Source organism: Podarcis muralis, chromosome 11 (assembly GCF_964188315.1).
Source record: "Podarcis muralis chromosome 11, rPodMur119.hap1.1, whole genome shotgun sequence".
In the NCBI taxonomy this organism is placed as follows: domain Eukaryota; kingdom Metazoa; phylum Chordata; class Lepidosauria; order Squamata; family Lacertidae; genus Podarcis; species Podarcis muralis.
The window spans coordinates 42283909-42305841 of NC_135665.1; the positions used below are offsets into that span (position 1 = coordinate 42283909).

At 40.0% G+C, this 21933-nt stretch overlaps 1 protein-coding gene across 12 annotated transcripts in view; it reads left to right on the forward strand.

Moving 5' to 3' along the window:
- Positions 1-21933, forward strand: part of ERCC8 (ERCC excision repair 8, CSA ubiquitin ligase complex subunit) — a 37846-nt gene that overhangs the window by 642 nt on the left and 15271 nt on the right. For 5 of the 12 annotated variants that reach the window (XR_003708808.2, XR_013394702.1, XM_028748275.2 and 2 more), the window contains exons 2-9: positions 3046-3141; positions 6043-6144; positions 9188-9311; positions 10388-10469; positions 12355-12423; positions 14720-14786; positions 18321-18424; positions 21271-21395. Coding sequence is in view for 10 of the 12 variants with exons in the window: in XM_028748275.2 (XP_028604108.2) it covers positions 3046-3141; positions 6043-6144; positions 9188-9311; positions 10388-10469; positions 12355-12423; positions 14720-14786; positions 18321-18424; positions 21271-21395 (769 nt within the window). In the remaining 2 variants the exon portion in view is untranslated. Of the gene's footprint in view, positions 1-2037; positions 2080-3045; positions 3142-4476; positions 4817-6042; positions 6145-9187; positions 9312-10387; positions 10470-12354; positions 12424-14719; positions 14787-18320; positions 18425-21270; positions 21396-21933 lie in introns of those variants that run through there. The other 7 variants (XM_028748279.2, XM_077936341.1, XM_077936342.1 and 4 more) reach the window with 7 other exon arrangements.

The following is a 21933-nucleotide window of genomic DNA, read 5'->3' on the forward strand; positions in this document are numbered from 1 at the left end:
AGCAGAGCAAGACTCTCTCTGGACAAGTCCTTTCGCAGGTGTTCAGAGTATGTGCATACATAGAAAAGGGAGTAGTGGTGCAGTTTGGTGAACTCTGGTGAGTCCTCTCTTTAGATGGCAATGTGTATTGCTTCACTTACTTCAAAGTGCTCTAAACCAGCTCTTCTGTATTTGAGGAACCACCTGTTTCTTTTGTGAAGTGGGACCCTGGCCCTGAGTCCTACCCTTGCACCACTGCAGGGGATCACATTACACTGACTGGCTTTCTGTGGCAGCCCCTCAAATGTGGAATTCCCTCCCCAAAGAGGTTCATGTGGCACATTCAGTGTGTATCTTCTGTCATATGCTGAAGATCCACCACTTCATACTGGTTTTTGACACCTGAGATACATATTTTTAGGACTCACCCTGTTCTTCTGATTGTAAATTGTTTAACTGTAGATGAAGGGCTGAGAGTTGCAATGCAGCTTATGTACACCTCGCTCTGAGCTGGAAAGGGTTGATAGGGGCACAGAGACTTGGAGCTTCTACCAAGAAATGCTTAGAGCACAATTAAAAGGAGAACTGTCAGAGGTTTTCTGAGCAGAATCATTGGTTACAGCAAACTACATTCCAAATAGATTGGAATGTAACTAACATTGTAAAACCCAAGTTAGGACACTTGCGTGTGTTTGGATGTAAATGTTTTGTGCATGTTCAAGCTGATACATGCAGGAACCTCTCTTCAAGAGAGTTAGAGTGTTAATTTCTTGGTTATGATTCTCGAACAAAAGGGTATAGACTGCTCTCTTAAAAGCAAAAGTGTAATAGTTGAGATGTCATTTTTCATGAGCAAGCACAAGGTAGACAAAATGTCTACCTGAAGTGTGTTTTCCTTCAAGTCAGAGATTATCTCAAAGGGAGACACAGAGACAAACTGAAAATTCAAAACAGGTTAAGAGACAAAGAGCAATGAGTGAAGAAACTGTTCAGGATAGAGAAACTGATGTTAAGGTAGAACCTGAAACACAAAACGCCTATCTTAGGGTGTTCCGAAACATTATGTTCTGTGCTCACTGAGTTCTCTGGAACGTGTAGTCCTGGAACATCCAGTACTGAGACATCTGGTTCTGCAACATCCAGTTCTGGAACTGTCAGTTGTATGGAACTATTGGGTTGTATTCTTATTCAGGCTTGCAGCAGAGTTTCTTTTTACATAAAATCATTATTATTTACAAAAATTTACACTGGTTCAAATAAAACAAATAAAACAACATAATTCATTCTCCTCTAGCCATCCAGCTCTGAGACTCAGTTGCTGACTCATTTACACTTCTGTGCATTTACACACTGACTGAGCTTTATTGACCACATGCCCTTTAAAAAGGCACTTGTTGCTGGGGAGATTTTTCTGTTGCCTAGCAACAGGGTGGATTTGATTTAAATCAAATGATTTAAATCACTAGTCAGTAAGATTTTATTTAAATCATTTTTTTACAGAAAGACTCATTCTTGCTGGTATAATCTTAATATTTACAACCAGATGAAGGTTTCATTTTTGGAATAAGAAATTTTCAGAGTAGTTTTTACAATTATATAAAAAATTACTGATTTGGTTATACTATTACAAATACATAAACAGATAATTATGAAATTATTATTTATATTTAGACAACTTTTCTGCTCTACTTTATTGGAAGGAGAAAAATAATCATTTCCTTAATAACAATTTAAACAATTTATTTAACTAAAACAATAACATTATAGCATAGGTATCCATGTTTGTTAACTGATGTGGTTAAACGATTTTTTTTTAAAACAGACTGAGTTTTAGCACACATGAAAAACTTAAAACAAATCCTTATTTCCTGATGAATAGCCTTTGGACTATAGTATAACTTAAGTAGAAAACTATCTTTAGAAAGATTTTTCCTCCAAAACCATTTTATTTTAAAAATCCAATTTAAATTTAAAAAAATCCAATTTAAGTAAAAAAAAATTGTTTTTGTTTTGTTTTTAAAAAAATCTTTTTTTTTATCCACCCTGCCTAGCAACCTGTTCAAGACCAATTCTCAAGTTCTTTCTAGAATATTCTAACAAGTAGGTTTTCTAACTTTTTTAATCATGTTATCAGTAGTCAGGGAGGTATAGGGAAACTTTGGCCCATCAGAAGCAGGGCCAACAGCCAGGGATGATGGGAGTTGTAGTTAAGCAACATTTGGAGAGCCAAAGGTTTGCCATACCTGTTTTAAAGCATCTGAACTCCATTTGTTTCCGGGTCTGTAATACAATGCATACTTTAAACTATAAGAACAAGTACTGCATGCCATTCTAGTAAACAGAATGTTGTCAAATTAGTGACGTATTTTGCTGTCTAATCCTATAATTGTTCATTCAGAAGTGTGTCCCATAGTTAATATGGCTTGCTTTTCCATACGCTTGAATAAGATTGCAATGATACTTCATTCAGTTTTGAATGTATGCCAATTAAGACAACCTTAATGAACCCCAGTTCAGGGATGATTACAGTTTTTTGAACTTGAAATACTAGTTCACTGATGACAGAAGTTTCATTTGTTACTCAAATCATTTTGTCCACTAGATGTCCTAAATTTATTATTAGTGTCTACCATGCAGTTTAAGTTTCAGAGGCCACAATCTGATACACACTTATTGGGAGTAAATCCTACTGAACCGACTGGGACTTACTTTCAAGTAAATATGCATAGGATTCAGATATGTCACTCTCTTTCAAGTGAGTGCAAATTGGATATCTATAATATATACAACTGAAGATTTGTTGTTTTATGGACTTTCTTTCTAGCATTATATGCCTGTTGATACATTTATCATTTTTATTGTTTGATGTAAATATAAATGTATCCTAAACATGCTCCACCAACATGCAGAAGATCAGTTTTCTGAAACTGATTTGTGAGTCCACAAATCAGTGAATGGTGAATTTGATGGATCAGGTTGAAGGGCCTGATACTGACAATTTTTGAATAGGTTGAAGTTGTGTCATATATTACATTTCTTAATGACTTTGTTGTTGTTCTTGTTAAGGGTGCTGAGCCTGGAGTTAAACAAGGATAAAGATATAGAAAGAATCCATGGAAGTGGTATTAACACCTTGGATATTGAACCTGTGGAAAGTCGATAGTATGTACATGATATTACTATATGTTTTATTGTGGAATGTATTGTATAAAACATATTTTAAAATATATTCAATAAAATAATTGAAAATTTCCCATTGATAATTTTTTCCAAAGAAAAAATCAATTTCTGAAAATGTTTTGTTTAATAAAATTGGTAACATAATGAATGGATACAATACTAGTCAAAACGGGCAGATTCAAACCTAAAAGTAACATTCCCTTCCCACTAAGTACAGTGGTACCTCGGGTTAAGTACTTAATTTGTTCCGGAGGTCCATTCTTAACCTGAAACTGTTCTTAACCTGAAGCACCACTTTAGCTAATGGGGCCTCCTGCTGCTGCTGCCGCACCACCGGAGCACAATTTCTGTTCTCATCCTGAAGCAAAGTTCTTAACCCGAGATACTATTTCTGGGTTAGTGGAGTCTGTAACCTGAAGCGTATGTAACCTGAAGCGTATGTAACCTGAGGTACCTCTGTAAAAACAAACCAATAGCCCCCCTCCCCCATCACATTTTTACAGGGCATAGGATGTAAATTGTAACCCGGGGTACCACTGTACTATCCTAGCCCAATTCATACCATAAGAGCTACATGATAGGGTAACCACTGGGCATTAACATAAAAAGTGTTCAACATACTTTTAAGCCCCCGGGAAGCAGAAAACCTCAGAACCAGTCCAGAAAGGAATACCATCTCCAATTATCCTTCCCCACACAAACACCATACTCCCCAGTGTCTGGGCTGAAGATTTATTCAGATATCCTGGGCCTAGGAGGACCTGCTCACTCATCTCCCCAATTCCCAGTGCCTTTACTAGGCTAGTATGCTGCTGCACTGTGCTCCTCCACAGGCCCTGAAGACCTATAGAAGTCTGTACAGATCCAAAATATAAAAATCCTTCCAGCTGTTGGTTTTATTGAATGTGCTCATTTTAGTTCTGGTGCTACTAATGAATCACATCAGGTGTTTTGTTGTTTGGCTGGAATATGATTGTGAACCTGACACACATACCTACCTTTCTGTTCAGTTCAGGTTCAACAGATTCTTTCAGGCAACAAAATTATGTCCTGCCTCATCAAAAATTAGTATAGTTCTGGTTTTGGGTCACGTTCTCTTTGCTACTCTGTGCACACCATGGCATGCCTACTCCACATGTCCCAATGGCAAGGGCAGCAACAGCCTTACTACTGCCAGTCCCCACACATCTTTACAGACTCAACATTGAATCCTGTTCTGGTGCTAACAAGCACATCACACAAAGGGAAAGGTTGATTGCCCATTCAACAACAGCCTCATAGTTCCTTAGGTAAGATACCTTAACACTACAAGAGACCCTCTTGAGACCCAAGATTTGACGACCACCCAGGGTGGTGGTTGTGCAGAAAGACTGTTCTGCCAAGCAGCTAAGAAGAATCCAGGACATCCAACCAGAGGAGCCACATGCACATGCCAGCAACAGCACTTTCAAGTGGCTTATTGCACAGTATGGTAGGAGATTGGAAAACAGACAGCAGGAATTTAAGCTGCAAAAGAGAGAGAACTCCCAGGACTTGAACCCATGCTGCAAACACCATGAGTAGATCCCTACCCACACAACCACAGCAATCAGAAATCAAACACCATGGAATGTTTGTCTTCCCCAAGACCTAAGCCAAGGAGGAGGAGCCCTAATTGGTAAGGAAACAGCTCATTATTTCCATCCAGGAGATCCTAGAGCCTCATCCTGCTTTGCATCCCCAGGGACAGCTAAGTTGGTAGCGCATGAGACTCTTAATCGGGTTCAAGCCCCAGGTTGAGCAAAAGATTCCTGCAATGCAGGGGGTTGAACTAGATGACCCTTGTGCTCCCTTCCAAGTGTACAATTCTATGGGGCAACCCAGTCAGATGGGCAGGGTACAAATGATGGTGATGATTCCACCCCCCATCCCCAGTCAGCTGTCAAATACCAAGCTAAGTTCAGGGTGATGGTTGTGTATAAAGCCCTATACATCTTTGGACCAGGACACACAAAACATCTCACTCTTTATGTACTCAATCAATCACTGCAGGTGGGGAACTCCTGTAGATGCCATCTTATCAGCAGGTCTGTCCCTTGCAATGTAGGATGTGGGCCTTTAGTGTGGTGGCACCTACTCTTTGGAATTCCCTCCCTTGAATGTTAGACAGGCACCGTCTCTGTCATCTTTTTAGGGCCTATTGAAAGCCACCTTCTTTCAGCAAGCTTTTTGAGATCTTTTCTCGGTCTACCACTTGATGTAACACGCGCCCCACTCACCACGGGCATGTGATCCCTGGCAAATGACTCCTGAAGTAGTGGAAACCTCAGGAGGACAAAAGTGGCCACTCTAGTCTTAAAACATGTATTAGTAGCCCAATAAAATTACTTCCTAAAGAAAGCTTTTGAACTACAATGGCTAATTACTATTTTTTTGACGAAATAGTTCTTTGCAACCCTCAAAACTAACGTGCTATCCTCTTTCCTCTCCTGAACAACTGGGAGAAGGAGTTTGGAAGCTTCTGATTTATCACAGAATGGTATGTAGTCCAGACCTCAAACTATGGTTTGGTTTAAGCCAGCTTTAGTAACTTTAATAACTATCATTTGAAGTTGGCTTGTTTGAAACAAACTGTAGTTAATGTTAACAACTGTTGGTTTGTCCACTCAACATGACAAGACTGAGTTTCAAAAAGTGTGTAAGCAATAGCTTCTGAACTCTTTCTGGATGCACAGGAAATTGGATTCCACTTGATTTACTACAGCTGAGAAATTTCCAGGAAAATGTTCAGATTCACAATACAGCCTTAATTTTGGACTTACCTTTTGGGAGTTTAACACACACAGCCCCCCCCCCCCCCCGAGTCTAATGTGTCTAAGCTAGTTGTAATTTGTTTTCTTACAGCATGCTTTCTGGTGGCACTGATGGTGTTATTGTATTGTATGATCTTGAAAACCTTAGCCAAAAACCATGCTATACCTGCAAAGCTGTTTGTTCTGTGGGAAGGTATGTACTCTTTACAAATGGAATCCTTATAAATATACCTTTTATTGGCATTATACTGTATGTTTACAATGTACTGCTAGCTATTGTTGTCTCCATGGTAAGTAGTAGTAATAATAATAATAATAATAATACCCCGCCCATCTGGCTGGGCTTCCCCAGCCACTCTGGGCAGCTTCCAAAAAAATATTAAAATACTGTGATACATCAAACATTAAAAGCTTCCCTAAACAGGGCTGCCTCCAGATGTCTTCTAAAAGTCTGGTAGTTGTTGTTCTCTTTGCCATCTGGTGTGTGGGAGGGCATTCCACAGGGAGGGCGCCACTACCGAGAAGGCCCTCTGCCTGGTTCTCTGTAACTTGCCTTCTCGCAGTGAGGGAACCGCCAGAAGGCCCTCGGTGCTGGACCTCAGTGTCCGGGTTCTTCCTCCTTCTTTCTACTCAGAAGGCAGAAATTACTACCACTCCTCCTTCCCACAACACTTATTTTACTTACACAATCACAGCTTTACGCAAATCGCCAATAAATAAATAATAGGGACTGATCTCATGGGAGACTTTGTGCTACCTTCCCAGAGCATGGTAGGCAAGGCAGGCGGCTTAAGAAGCCCGCTAAGTGCCAGCTTTGGACAGGAAGGGATAGTCATGCAGGATCATTCCAGGGGTTGTTTTGGTTTCATGTGATTTTGCATATACGTCCCGATAGCCAGGAACATAACCCACGCATAAGATGAGATCTACCTGTATAGCTGTTATTACCATAAGGGGAAACAAAAGAAGAAATAAAGTCTGGAGTAGGTGAAATTTGCATTGTTATGCCGGTAATCCAATAACAGACTATCATTATATGGTGTAATAAAATATTGAGACATCGATTTTATTGTGGCCAGGTTGTTGGGTGGAGAACCTTGGTACATATTGCAGCTTTGCACTGGATGCTTATTAGCTCCTGGACCTTGTTCAGGGTCATGTTGATGACTTATAAAGTCCTGAAGAACCTGACGCCAGGTTATCTGAAAGACGCCTGTCCCTGTATAGACCTGTAAGATCACTTAGATCTGGGGAAATTTTACTTGCAGCACTCTAACATATAGAATACGCAGAACTGTGGCTCCAAAATGGGCATTTACTGCCATTGTTCCTGCCCTGTAGAATGCCATTCCCTCTACCATACATGAAGCATGATCCATCAGTTGCTTCAGACATCTGATAAACACAAATCTTTTCACCAAGGTTTACTTGAACTCTGTTATTGGAGCCTATTATTATTGATTTCCTGTTTTTATCTGTTTTGCTGTCTTGTATGCTGTGTCTCTGTGTATATTACACTATTTTATTGTTTTTCAATGGTTGTATTATAACACTAGTATCTCTTTATATACTTCCTTCATGCTGTTGCTTCCAAGAAGATCCTCTTCCATTCCTGAAAATTTTGGGAAAACATTTTACCACAAATTAAGCTGGAATCCTGTACCCACTTACCTGGGATTAATCTCCACTGAACTCAAATTGACTTATTTCTGGGTAGACATGCATAGTTTTATAAGTTGTGGCAGCCATCCTTACTTTTCTTTTACCAAGAAGGCCTCTGGGAACAACACTATGCCATGATGTAGCATCCTTTCTTTTGGGCCATACTCAAGTGAGGAACATGACTGCCAATTGCAGTGGCAGCAAAGCTTTTTCTAGCAGTTAAAGAGAGATGGCGTGGAACCCTCTGCTTCCTCATATGTAGCATGGCAAGCCACTCCCACAAAAGACAGGTGACCCCACGAAATTGTCCATGTGTGTCTGTATACTTGGCCTAATCTCTGAGTAGAAGTAGACTGCTTGGCTGGGAAGGTTGTTACCTGAGCTGTGCTAGACCTTCTCCCCTGTTTGAATCATTAAAGGAACTTTAGTGCTGTTAGTGCCCCAGCCACTACCTGCAGAGATCTGCTTCTTTTTTAAATAATAATTTTTATTAGTTTTCAATTATAGTCCAATATTAGTTTCATTATAACAGTACCTTATTTATAATATAATTATTAATACCAATCGTTCAAATACTGAATTACGGTATATAATTTAGATGAAGTTCCCCCCACACACACACCCTGGCGTGCTAGATTTGATGGTTTTCTTTATTTCTGCATTTCAAAATCTTATTGATTTCAATTACATTCTGGTCATAATAATAATCCCTCATACAACAACTGCAATATTGATAACTTCTATTTGTCTTAACGTATTAAATGATTTATAAAACTACAAGTGAGGAACTCAAACTATATCCTTGTTCCTCCTGTGTAGGGCAATTATTCTGTCTGTGGTGTTTCTTCCTCTCCTTGTAAGATGTTATGTCTTTCTTCCCCCCGGTTGTTGCTGTTACCCATCATGCCTTGGGCAGAGCTGATATCCCATTGTTGTTCCAGAAATTTCTCCATTGCTCCCCCCCCCCCCCGTGCTTCGTTGTTTTGCAACTTTAACAACAGCTGCAAAAGTCACTCTGTCCCAGTAAATATTATCTGTTGTCTCCATTTTTCCTGTCAGCCTTGGAAGAAGAGCGGTCTGTCGAACTGCAGATGACTCGGTAAAGAACCTTGGCAGTTCACAGACTCCTTTCATCCTTCCTTCCAGCTGAACATATATGAGCAATTATACTTCCAATTAAATTAAATTCCAAGTCCTCTTAGCATTATTCAGTTCACTTCGTAACTAATAAAGGATGGGGAAGAGTCAGTTTCCATCATAAACCTTTTGTAAAATAGAGCTTCCCTCCCTTTTTCCTTTTTTTGCACACGCAGTTCCCTTTGATATTATATTCCATATTTATAATCCAATTTCTTCCATCCCCGCTTGTACAAATATAATTTGAACTAACATTCAGAGGAGGGTTGCCGAATCATAAATGTAGAGAAGAAAACTTTAAATGAAGAAACCGTAGACTCCCAACCCCCCACCCCGGTCTTTCAGAGTTTTGCTTCTTAAGCCACAAAGGCTTAAGCACATAGTTAGGGCAAACACCTGCCGGTTGTAACCTTTGTCCTTCTGTTATTGCATTGTAGAAGCCATCCTAATGTTCATAAATTCAGTGTAGAGACAGTTCAGTGGTACCCTCATGATACTGGCATGTTTACGTCAAGTTCATTTGATAAAACCCTGAAAATATGGGACACAAACACATTACAAGTAAGTCATATCTTTAATTGTTGGGTTAAGTCATGGGAAGTATTTAGTGTTTTGAAAGCGGAAATGTGTTTGGGTTTCATGGGAAGCTTAAATTCTAGAATACATTATAAAAACAGTAATTACAAGTATTTACTCAACTTCTGCAAGGCTGCCTAAATATTATTTGCAGCAGGATCAAGTCTTATGGTACCAGGACTTGATCCAGGATCTGTGTCTGGCAAGCAGGGACCCATACTTGGGGAAACTTAAGCATGCAAATCTAGCTGGTAAGATCACCTTTAGAGTAAGTAAGTCAGTTGACTCACTAATAGAGGCAGACAGTAGACAAATTAAACAATTTAAACAAAGGAAGTCTATGGCATAATCAAATGTTTTTGCAGTTTGGGCAAACAGCTCCATATTATGTGATTTTCATGATGTATTCTTCCTAATCTGCATTTCTGCCGCCATGCTAATAACATTTGCATAGTGAAACTGAGTTAGATTTGGATTACAGTTATACAAGCCACCTACCTGTCACCACATGATGTCACAATGACATCAGGTGACACATTTTTTACATAGCACTGTGCACAGGGTGTTTCAAGCCCCAACAATAAGGTGATTATTGATGCTTGCAAAGTGCTGTGTGTAGGCTTTCCACAGAGCTTTCAAGGTGCCTACAAACCTCTTTTCAACCCAGTTTCATCTTTACCTGCCTTGGATAATATTCAAATGATAGTTTTCTTTGTTGTTTGTTTTACTGTTGTTCTCTTTATGCATAGTCAATCTCACTCAAAATTTTCTCTGCTGTTTCTTGATACCCCAGTGCGTACTACTATGTTGTTTTTTACATTGTCATAGTTAGCAGGTTTAAACTAATCATTTTAGCAGAAATATCAATTTTGGTTAGGGTCCCATCTTGCAAATGTAAGTGTGTGCCTGGGTACAATTTGAAGGCATTCTCAGGATGGGGTTTTGATGCCATATTTCACAATATATTTCATAAAATCATAAGATTTTAAAATCTTATTTTTATGTTAAGATTTGGATCAGGACATTCAAATTAAATAAACATATTGTCTTTCAATTGACAGCCAGCAGATGTGTTTCATTTTGCGGAAACAGTGTACAGTCATCATATGTCTCCAGTTGCTACCAAGCATTGCTTAATCGCAGGTGTGTATTCACATAAAAGGTCAGCTGTGAGCCTAGAAGCAAATGCTTTTGACTTACAGTTAATTTCAGTTTCTTCTTACTAAGAGATAGTTGTGAATTTGTTGGCCCCTAGATGTTTGTGCTTCCAGTTAATTTTAGGGTTAACTTAGGGACTCGGGTGGTGCTGTGGGTTAAACCACAGAGCCTAGGACTTGCCGATCAGAAGGTTGGCGGTTCGAATCCCCGCGATGGGGTGAGCTCCCATTGCTCGGTCCCTGCTCCTGCCAACCTAGCAGTTCAAAAGCACGTCAAAGTGCAAGTAGATAAATAGGTACCGCTCCGGCGGGAAGGTAAACGATGTTTCTGTGCGCTGCTCTGGTTCGCCAGAAGCGGCTTAGTCGTGCTGGCCACATGACCTGGAAGCTGTACGCCAGCTCCCTCGGCCAATAAAGCGAGATGAGCGCTGCAACCCCAGAGTCGGTCACGACTGGACCTAATGATCAGGGGTCCCATTACCTTTATCTAGATGTTTGTGCTTCCAGTTAATTTTAGGAAACAGGTTTAGATGAATATGAAAAATGTGTTGGGTGGAGGTTTTGGGGTTGGGTTTTTTTTTCCAATTGGCACATCTCTTGCTACTAAAAATATCCCTAAGCGATTTGTGACCAAAGTAATAAAAAACAAACGATAAAAATCACCTAAACATTATTAAAGAGACATTGTGAAATCTTATCTAATAAAAAGCACCAGCCAGATGACAAATCACTTTGGTGTTTTTCAGTAAGGATTAACCTGGATTAGTAAGAACATTTTAACCTTGCTTTTTAAAATTACCTTTTTGGGGCAGGGTAGATAAAAAGGCTATGACTGCTATCCTATAATCACTATTTAAAGCTGTGGGGCTTACCTCTGAATAATTTGCAAAGAATTGTGCTGCAATCTTTTATTTGCCTACTATTTTGCAGCCATTGAAATCTGCAGCCCCTACATTCAGGCTAAAATACACATACTAGGATAAAAGTTTCAGTAGGTGCAGCAGGACTTTTTCTGAGTAAGCATGCAGACTGATTGCACTGTTAGAATATTTTTGTTGTTGCCATGATGCCTATATATTGTGAATTACTTTATAAATGAAAATCTGAATCATATTTGAAGTGGCAGGTGCCAAGCAGCCAATGGTGTGAAGGCAGAGTGGGGGACAGAGCATGCTTGTTCTTCCTGCGCTCTCTCCTTGGCCAATTCTCTAGCTCTTTCAGCATCTTCTTTAAGGCTCTTCATAAATCAAACACATTTACCAAAACAGAGTAATTTCCTTAATAAGACAGAATATTTTATCTAGAGTTGTGCTGTTAATTAAATGTATGTTTTTGTATTCATTGTTTAAAAAATACAGTGTACCTTCTAAATATGCATTAATTGGTCTTCTATTAATTGATCAGTATTTCAGATTCTGCCTTGTTAGAATACTGAGACAATATTCAAGATAAGAGATGGCTCAAATTACTGTGGTACAAGTTAGCATTTAGACTTAAGAGCCATAAATACTTTTAACAGTGTCCAGTTTGTAATTTGCACACAGTGGACTTCTGTTTGTACTTCCAAATGCTTCATTTATGAAACATGCCTTTGTGTCAATTTATAAAGAATGAAAGAATATCTGTTCACCCTGTTCTGTTTATTTTAATGTTATGGTAAATAAGCTGAATGAAGATGCAGAATGCAGTTACTAGAAAAAAAAATATTGGGAGATTTGTAACTTTTTTAATACATTTATTCAAAGCCCCCCAAAGATATATAAAATACAATACAACTAGCACTTTCTCTGTGTGCTTTTTTATAGCTGCAATTTTAAGTTGCAGAGTGTGTTTCTCTTTTCCTTAATGTATTTTGTCTTTTTTTCTTACAGTTGGTACCAAAAGCCCCAAAGTACAGCTTTGTGACTTGAAGTCTGGATCATGTTCTCACATTCTGCAGGGTATGTCTTAGTCTGAAACATAAATTCTAGACCATAACTACTTTGAGTAAACTACACAGCATAAAGAACTGCTCTAAACAATATATTATTTGTAAGTAATATGACAGACATCTTACGTTCCAGTTGTGAAACGACACAGCAAGAATAGCAATAAATTCCACATATTGTTCTAGCACTGTGGGTCTGAAGAAGTAAAAATATTGATTTGTCACTATGAAAACGCTGGGCAGTTTAGTTCAGTTTAGATTCATTGAGTTTCACATCCTTAAAATATAAAGTGGCAAGTGTTCCCAGCAAACTGAGGAAACCACTTACCCAAAATCAGCTAGACAATTGCCTAGGTTATTCTTGTTTGCATGTATTGGAGTGCAGCCGATAAGCCTAATTCAGATAGGCCATGAAATAAAACTTTGTATTCCAAAAAATGAATGTTTGGGATAGCTTTAAAAAGGATGTAGTAGGAGGTTCCATAAGTAATCATTTCTGTACCCTGGGCAGCCTCTCAGTTTCCTGCCCTCTGCTCTTCCTCCCTGCCCCTTATGCCATATACTACTTTTAATAGTGCTGGAGTTCCCATTTCTTGTTGCTTAGAATGACAATTGATATAAAAAACATAAGATGTTTTGCCGGCTACAGCTGACTAGTACATAGTAGCTGGCAAGAATATATGTGCCATGCCTAACCTACACATGCAACAGAATTAGAATTCCTAAGAGGAACAATGAACTGTATTACTTCAGGAAGCAATTAGGGAATACTAGTGTGAATGCTCCCCCAAGTGACAACAGAACAAAACCTTCCTTTCTAGTTCAAAGCTAGCATAACAATCTGTTCTCTGTTGTGCTTGTTTTCTATTGACAGTGCAGGAGAGTATTCAAAGCTCTTACAGTCTATTGTGGTACTGCACATTTTACTACCATCTCATTACCACCTCTTTCTGCCGCATCTGTAGGCCAGACTATATTACCTCCCTCCTGCATCAGCAATATTTAGTTTCCAATTTATTTTTATGAAAGAAGCTGCAGGGAGTTCCACTTTGCTTAGTCTGCTGTCCACACTAGGTCTTGCTATGCTCTTGGGATCGCGTAACTCTCTGATTTAGGTAAAGGTAAAGGTACCCCTGCCCGTACGGGCCAGTCTTGACAGACTCTAGGGTTGTGCGCTCATCTCACTCTATAGGCCGGGAGCCAGTGCTGTCCGGAGACACTTCCGGGTCACGTGGCCAGCGTGACAAGCTGCATCTGGCGAGCCAGCGCAGCACACGGAACGCCGTTTACCTTCCCGCTAGAAAGCGGTCCCTATTTATCTACTTGCACCCGAAGGTGCTTTCAAACTGCTAGGTTGGCAGGCGCTGGGACCGAACAACGGGAGCGCACCCCGCCGCAGGGATTCGAACCGCCGACCTTTCGATCGGCAAGTCCTAGGTGCTGAGGCTTTAACCCACAGCGCCACCTGCGTCCCTAACTCTCTTATTTACCAAAATAATATTTAATGTTGAGTCTCTCCTCAGAAGGAGGCAATTGATGTAGAAAAATTAATTTGTATAGTCTAAGGTACTAAACTAGCCTAAGCTGTAGAGTTACTTGTATGAACATTGCTCTAGGATTCCACAGATTGTGTTTTGTAGCTTCATAAGCAAAATAATCACTGGAGGGACTGCATGTCTCTTCTTTTAAAGATAACTTGCTGTTGAATTTACAGAGCAGTGTACTCAACTGGGGGACATTGAAAGAAGGGTGTTGACCATTACTGAACTGAAGTCTCTGTTTAGAAAGCGATCCCATAACATGCTCTGCAAAAAAATAAAGGAACTAAACCAATTCAAGTAGTTGGTAGATTGCAATCAATCTTTCTCTGAATTAATTCAGAGAGAGTTATTTACTTTGAAATAACTCATTTATACATTGAAGAATTGGTTTCTTACCATAGCAAACAAAGCAAAGCAAAACAAAACAAAACAGGGCTAAGCATTTATCCTTCCAAATGGCAGGAGGGGCCTTAATTCAGTTTTCTCCCCCCTGGTGTGCATATGGCACACCATTGCAATTCAGAGAATGGGAGGCTGCTCTTGTATCCCTATCTAGCCCCCTCCTTCACTTCCTATGCTGGAGGATATGGAAGGCATGTCTTCCATTTCTTCCATCCTGGTACAGTGCCTCCTTTACAATAGTGGTGAAGAGATAAGGTTCTGTTCAGTCAGATGCTTTGGTAATCCCAAAGAATTGTGCCATAGCTGTTTGTATATGAGTAGTATGTTGTATACCACTAAGGATTCTTATGGCTTCTTATTTTTTAGGTCACAAACAAGAAATACTAGCAGTATCTTGGTCACCACGTTATGAATATATTTTAGCAACTGCAAGGTAAAAGAAAGAACCAACAATAAAGTAGTGACGATTAAAATGAAAATTAACCCATTAAAAAAAACAGTTCTGTATTGTTTTCATAGCCTAGTCTCTTGCTCTTAACTTGAAATATAGGGAGTTCCCCTTAACTAGTGTTTTGTATGTATTTCACTGAAATTTAAAACTAAGTGTTATTTGAATGGAGTGTGCAGTATTTGTATAGCTGTGAGATAAAGGCCTCAAAACATTAAACTCTCAAATGCTATCATCTCTCACAACCTTAAAAGCATGTTGGGAAAAAGATCTGGGTAAGCCATTAGATGATACTATATGGAACAGTATCTGGGTAAAAGAAAGGAGCGTCTCCACCCACATTGTTCAGCCCGGATTATGAGGTCCAGCTCCGAGGGCCTTCTGGTGGTTCCCTCGCTGCGAGAGGTAAGGTTGCAGGGAACCAGGCAGAGGGCCTTCTCAGTAGTAGCGCCTGCCCTGTAGAACGCCCTCCCATCAGGAAACAACTATCTGACTTTTAGAAGACATCTGAAGGCAGCCCTGTTTAGGGAAGTTTTTAATGTCTGATATTTTATTGTATTCTTAATATTTTGTTGAGAGCCACTGAGAGTGGCTGGGGAAACCCTGCCAGATGGGCGGGGTATAAATAATAAATTATTATTATTATTATTATTATTATTATTATTATTATTATTATTATCATCATCATCATCATCATCATCATCATCATCATCATTAGTTCAGATCCAGTTTCTTTATAAGCAGCTGCACCACCGCCTCTTTTGAGGCAGGTGGGAACCATCTCTTCACACAGACTTCCGGCCAAGATGGCATCAAGAAAGATCATTCTGGACTGAGCTCCACAGTCTGTTTTAATTGTTTAATTGGTTTTTTCTTTTGTTTTTTCTTTTTATGTGATAATGCTGTTCCCGGCTCAGCAGCTATCTGATTTATTGAGGGCAAGGACCTTTTCAGTGTTGTTTTATTCTCCAAGGAGCCAAGAATCATAAATCAGTTTCACAGGGAGTTCAGCAGCCGTCTCTGTGGCATTCCTGGGGTTTATCTATACAGGTTTTAAACTTTATTCTAAGGATATTTTTTTAAAAAAAACCTTTCAAACTTTTCAATGTTTTACCACCTCTTAACATAACTGCTTATCTTTGCCTGCCAACAGGGGGAAAAAATACAAGCTTGTTTGATTGACTGTTTGCTTGCTTGGGAAAAGGGGAAAAGCAGGCTTGAGGAGAGGCTGGCAGATAGTAAAGGTAAAGGTAAAGGTACCCCTGCCCGTACGGGCCAGTCTTGCCAGACTCTGGGGTTGTGCGCCCATCTCACTCAAGAGGCCGGGGGCCTGCGCTGTCCAGAGACACTTCCGGGTCACGTGGCCAGCGTGACATCGCTGCTCTGGCGAGCCAGAGCCGCACACGGAAACGCCGTTTACCTTCCCGCTAGAAAGCGGTCCCTATTTATCTACTTGCACCCGGGGGTGCTTTCGAACTGCTAGGTTGGCAGGCGCTGGGACCGAGCAACGGGAGCGCACCCCGCCGCGGGGATTCGAACCACCGACCTTTCGATCGGCAAGTCCTAGGCACTGAGGCTTTTACCCACAGCGCCACCCGCGTCCCTTCGGCAGATAGTGCTATTGCTCAAATAAAACATTTCGTAATGGTAGTTGCCTGAACTCAGTCACTTCACGTGCAAGTGGAAAAGCCTACACAAAAATCACCAACAGAGACTAATTACAGACTTTATACCTGAACAGAAGTAAACCAGCCACAATTTAATCTCAATCCTTTCAGACTCTGACCTAGTTATTTTGGACAAGTGATGTTCTGATGACCAGGAGGAGGAGGTCAGTTCTCAGTTTTTCACTTGTGATGGCAGCTGCAGCGGAGGACTCACAGAATGCTTAGCTAAATGAAAAGCTAGCTTGTTTGTTTGACCAGGCATTGATTTATTTGTAATAATAATAATAGATGTTGGCATCCGTCTATCTTGGGAGACAACGGAGGAGTGCGCCTTTTGGGGGTAAAGTCAATAATAATGTATTTAACACGTTTATACCCCGCTTTTACTCCAAACAGCTCAATGTGGCTGAAAACAAGGATAGAATTATTAAATCAGGGAAGGGTGAGCTTTGCAGAGTCAAGGTCCGCATTCCCTAAAGGCAAAATAGTTGGGGGACACATACTAGAGGCAGGTACAGTCAAAACCAAAAGTGGGTGGAGACATCCCTTCCCTCTTCCTTTGTCTCTCTCACACAGAGACTCTGTCTCTCTGTCTCTTCTGCTAGCCAGTTTGCATTCTTTTGTGAGTCCCAAGGTCTTTGCTACTGCTCCTGCCTCTTCAGCTTTTCCTACCAGCTCTTCTGTTTCTTGTCATGGTGATGTCATTTTTTGGATCTCCCCCAGCCAGTTTCCCTCTGTGCCCGGTGACTTACCTTTGTGCCATCTCAATGGGAAACAGAAGAGCCAGCCAAAGACAGCTGTCAAGCCCAGCTGTCAAGTTGTGATGCCCAACAATAAGGGATGCCAGGTGGAATACTGAGTAGACACTATACCTGGCACACTCTAATTCTTCCTCTGAGCCGCATCCGTAAAAACACTCCAGCATCTACCCAGACCACAGAGCACACTAGGAATGGAGTAGCAGCCTTTTGTGGCAGGGGGAGGTTTTCTGCAGTGCGGAGAAATTGGTGGCAATGGGGCCAAATTCAGCAGGATATAAAGGGGAGTCCCAAGGGCTTTATATCGACCCAAGGCTGCAGATAGCTCGTATGTGCCATAAATAACATGTTTAACATGTACATCAACAGAAAGAATGTGGTAATGCTTAGAAACAAACAAAAAGCATGTTAAGTTAACCATCTGATGCCATTCCTGAAGGTTTTTTAGGTGCCAGGTGGAAAAAAAACTATTTAGGCATTTTAGTGGCAAGTAATAGAATTTGTTTATTATTGTTGATATGTTTTACTTGTTTTATGAAGGTTTTGTGAATATGACTTTCTGGGTTTTGATAACAATTGTCTCATTTTTATGGCTACCATTTAAAATTTTGTAAGCTGCCTTGAGGTCTAAGGTCCAATGTTGAAGTAAATATATATATATTTAATAAGGTACTCTTATAAGTAGCAATTGTTAAATTTGTACTTTCCAAAGCAAGATTATTTTTTTAACTACACTGCATTTGTTTTTCCATTCAGAATGAATATAATTCATTGACAGAATAGGCCAGTAATGAAATACAGAGGAATTTGTAGAAATAAGCCGTTCCTTGGTTTACCTTTTTCTAAAGCGCATGAAGTAGTCAGAAACTTTTCACTTGGAAAACGGTAACTTGCTGTATTAAAAATAACAGGATAGGGAAGACCAGATATTGTGTACATATTAACAAGAACTTGCACATAACCATACAAATGTTAACAGAAAATTTCTAATCCAACCTAAGGACATACTTGCCTTTATGACAGAGTGAGGCAGGGTTGGATAGAAACCATGAATCTTGTCCATAAATCAATACAAGGTGTTGTTCTTCTTTTAGTGCTGACAGTAGAGTGAAATTGTGGGATGTAAGGAGAGCATCTGCTTGTCTGATTACTCTTGATCAACATAATGGTGAAAAGTCAAAAGCATCTTCTGAAGCAGGTAATCAGTATACATATGCAGTACACACAGGTCTCACTTTCCAAACCCAATGCCCAGGAAATCGTTTGTTAGATTATTTCCATTACAATATTTCATATGGGAACTTCCCCCCCCCCCCCCAATGACATTTTTATCTAAAAAAATCTATTATACAATAAAATAGCAGCTACAAAAATACAAATCAAATAGGTAGAATATGGAGTCCTCTCTTAAAAGTAATTCTTAGCCCTTACCACACACAGAGGACCATAGCTCCCCCCAGCTCTCCCCTGGGATCTTTCCTTTCTCCTCCCAGCCTCTCACTTTAGGAGACCAACATTTCCCTGCCTCCCACCAAGGGTCCTCCATCCACCATCTGCCACTCCCATGAGCATACAATCTCTGGACTTTAATAAAGGCCCCAGATATAGGACTCCAAAGAAGGAAGAAAAACAAAGAAGAAAGACAAGAAAGAAAGAAAGAAAGAAAGAAAGAAAGAAAGAAAGAAAGGAAGGAAGGAAGGAAGGAAGGAAGGAAGGAAGGAAGGAAGATAAAATAATGGCAAAAGAAGAAGAAGCATTAGAAAAAGATACAAAAAGAAAACTTATCTGCCAGTTACATAAAAAAAGAAAAAATTATTTACAACATTCAGTCCATGCTAACATCCATCTTCTCCACTCTGTTAAACAATATATATTTTGTTCAAGGTGTCTCAGAATCATTCATTTCTTTTTCCCCACGAAAAGTCCAAGATGGGTTCCCTAATTGTTATTATTATTAATAAATGTCAACCATATTTTTTCTTTTGACTTTACCTCTATTAATTTCCATCACATTATTCCATTTTGAGTGATGGTAAATTATTCTATCCGTGTCCATTTTAAATTCCCTCCACCATGGAATATGTGATCACATATTCCATAATTTTTTTCTTAGTATATATCCTTTAGTTCATGTCCAGTTCCATATGCTCAAATTCCATTTCCTGTTGTGTTTACAATAGTATCCCAATCTCCTCCTCTAAGACCTTCCATTTTGGGTGCCCCCCCCCGTCTTTTTCCAGATATAGTACTCTGAAATCTGATAGTACACATCAGTCAGGCTGCTGCCAGCAACCTCCATGGCCGGTTGCCCAGGAACATACACAGACAAAGAATCTTCTTACCATTCAGTATTTACAGAGGGAGGCTACAAAACCCAGCCTCTTGGATAATGGTGTTGTCCTGAGTGAATCTCCAACGCCTCCCCCCCCCCCCTTCTCTTCCACTTACTCATTCGTCAAGCTCAACATCTCTCACAAGCTTGGGGGACAGCAGGGAGGCGCAGCGCCACTATCCCGCTGTTCCTCGACCTGGTTCAGTTTCCCTGACCTGCTTTTGGGGGGGAAATAAAGGGGAAAAATTTTTCCTTTATTTCCCCCCCCAAAAAAAACTAGGTGCGTCCTATGGTCCGGTGCGTCCAATCGTGCGAAAAATACGGTATTTCATGATCCAGTCTTGCTAACTTTTCATCAATTTGGTCTGAAGCCTTTGAGTATTCCCCATTTCCATTTCATATCTCTCTGGTTCATTTTCTTCATCAAGCGCTCATCTGATCATTTTTAATTGTTCAGCCATCAACTGTTGAATAATACCAATAGTCACTGGAAGATAGAAAAGTACCTTTACCATACTGAATGCTTTTGATGTTCTGGATATTATTGGCAACTCAGTCTACTTTAACATTCCCACTTTAAAATCACAGCCGCAACATGTCTAATAGAAAATTCTTTCCCATGGCTAGTAATGGCCGCTTTACTTCAGTTTTTTCAGTTCTTTAGTGGTAGGAAACAGAAAAGGGGTTAAATATTTTTCACACAGGGATTTCCTTGTTCAATCTTTATTGTCAACCATAGATCTGGCTTTTCACTCTGCCTTAGACATTTTAACAATCAGTTTTCCTTTTTGTTTTTCTTAATGGCAAAAGGTGGAACTTACAGATTTTCAGATTGTAGATTTTCATCAGCTGATGTAGGGATCTCTTGTTACAGTTTTTCTTGTCCCAGAAGTATTTTTAAGAGAGGGTGTTGATTGTGTGATATTTGGGCAGAATAGCTTGCCAGTTCATTCTAACTCCCGTCCAAGCTTCCAGACAAGGACAGCAGGAAAATCGCCTCAATCCAAGCATTTGAGGTAAACTTCCAGATCACCCTTAACTCCAGAGTGATGAATAGTCGGGCTATCTGTTTATCAGTTACCACATAATTATCTTCTGTCAACAGGAGCTAGCAGACAGATAGCCAAATCACCATTCATCTGCCCAGAAGTCCATATGAGAATATTTCTAATCCATGATTTGTCCAGTCTCTCCCCGCCCCATTCCCTCCATGGTTTCTTCTTGAAATGGCTGCAGCCAACCAGCAGAAGAGAGACAAAGGGAAAACTGATTTGTCTGATCTCTCTTGCTCCCTGATTTGTCCGATCTCCATCCCCCGCCCCCCGCCCCCCGCATGGTTTCTACCCAAATAGTTGCTGCCGACCAGAAAAGCACAAACAAGGAAGTGGGCAAACTCTGGCTATTCAAATATATGAATCAACCATTCACGTAGCGATATTTGGGCATAATTCTTTATGTTCAGATAAGTGAATTTGCAGATAACGTGTGTTCTGATAGCAGGACCTGCATTTACATTTATATCAAGTTCTTAAACATTTCAACACTTAAGCATTTGGTTTCACCCTTGGCGACAAGCATTGTCACATAGTAGAATACATTGTTGCACCATTTCCCTTCCAAACACTGCAATTACAAATATTTTGCTGTGATGAGTTTTACATTTTCCTGATCAAACTCTGTAGTACCCGGTGTTGTTCATATTTTCTTAACAGAAAATACTGCCCATAATGGAAGAGTTAATGGCTTGTGCTTCACAAATGATGGACTTCACCTTCTGACATTTGGTACAGATGACCGCATGAGACTCTGGAACAGTTCCAGTGGAGAGAACACACTAGTAAGTTGAGGAAGTTGTTGGGGTTTGGGAGGGGGGCAACTTAGACTGCGTACAGTTTTGTTTTCATTCTAACCTATGACTAAACAAGTTGGTCCTGATATTGAGGAATGTAATGATGTGACTCCCCTATTATGCATGTTCAACTCACTCACGACCATGTATACACCATAAATGGGCCACAAAAAGGTACGAAAACTGCATAAACTGTGCAAAAAGTGTGGGGAAAACAGCTAGCAATTCTAGGAGCTTTTTCAACTTCATCCTATGAGTCGTTGCACCAACCTTTGGAGAGTTGGAGTTTGAGAAAGGAGGTTTGGTGGAAGTGATTCTAGAGGAGTTTGGGGGATTCAAGTCAGCCTGTTAAGTGCTGTTGGTTTTTAAAAGAGTTTTTCAAGGATTTCCAGATGTTTAGAGGATGTTTATAGGCTTTTTAGATGGCGTCCCCCACTATACGCAATTTCACATATACACACAGTACCCAGGAAACATAATCTTGTTCACTTGCACACTGTGCAACCCATGTTATGAGACTTTTTCA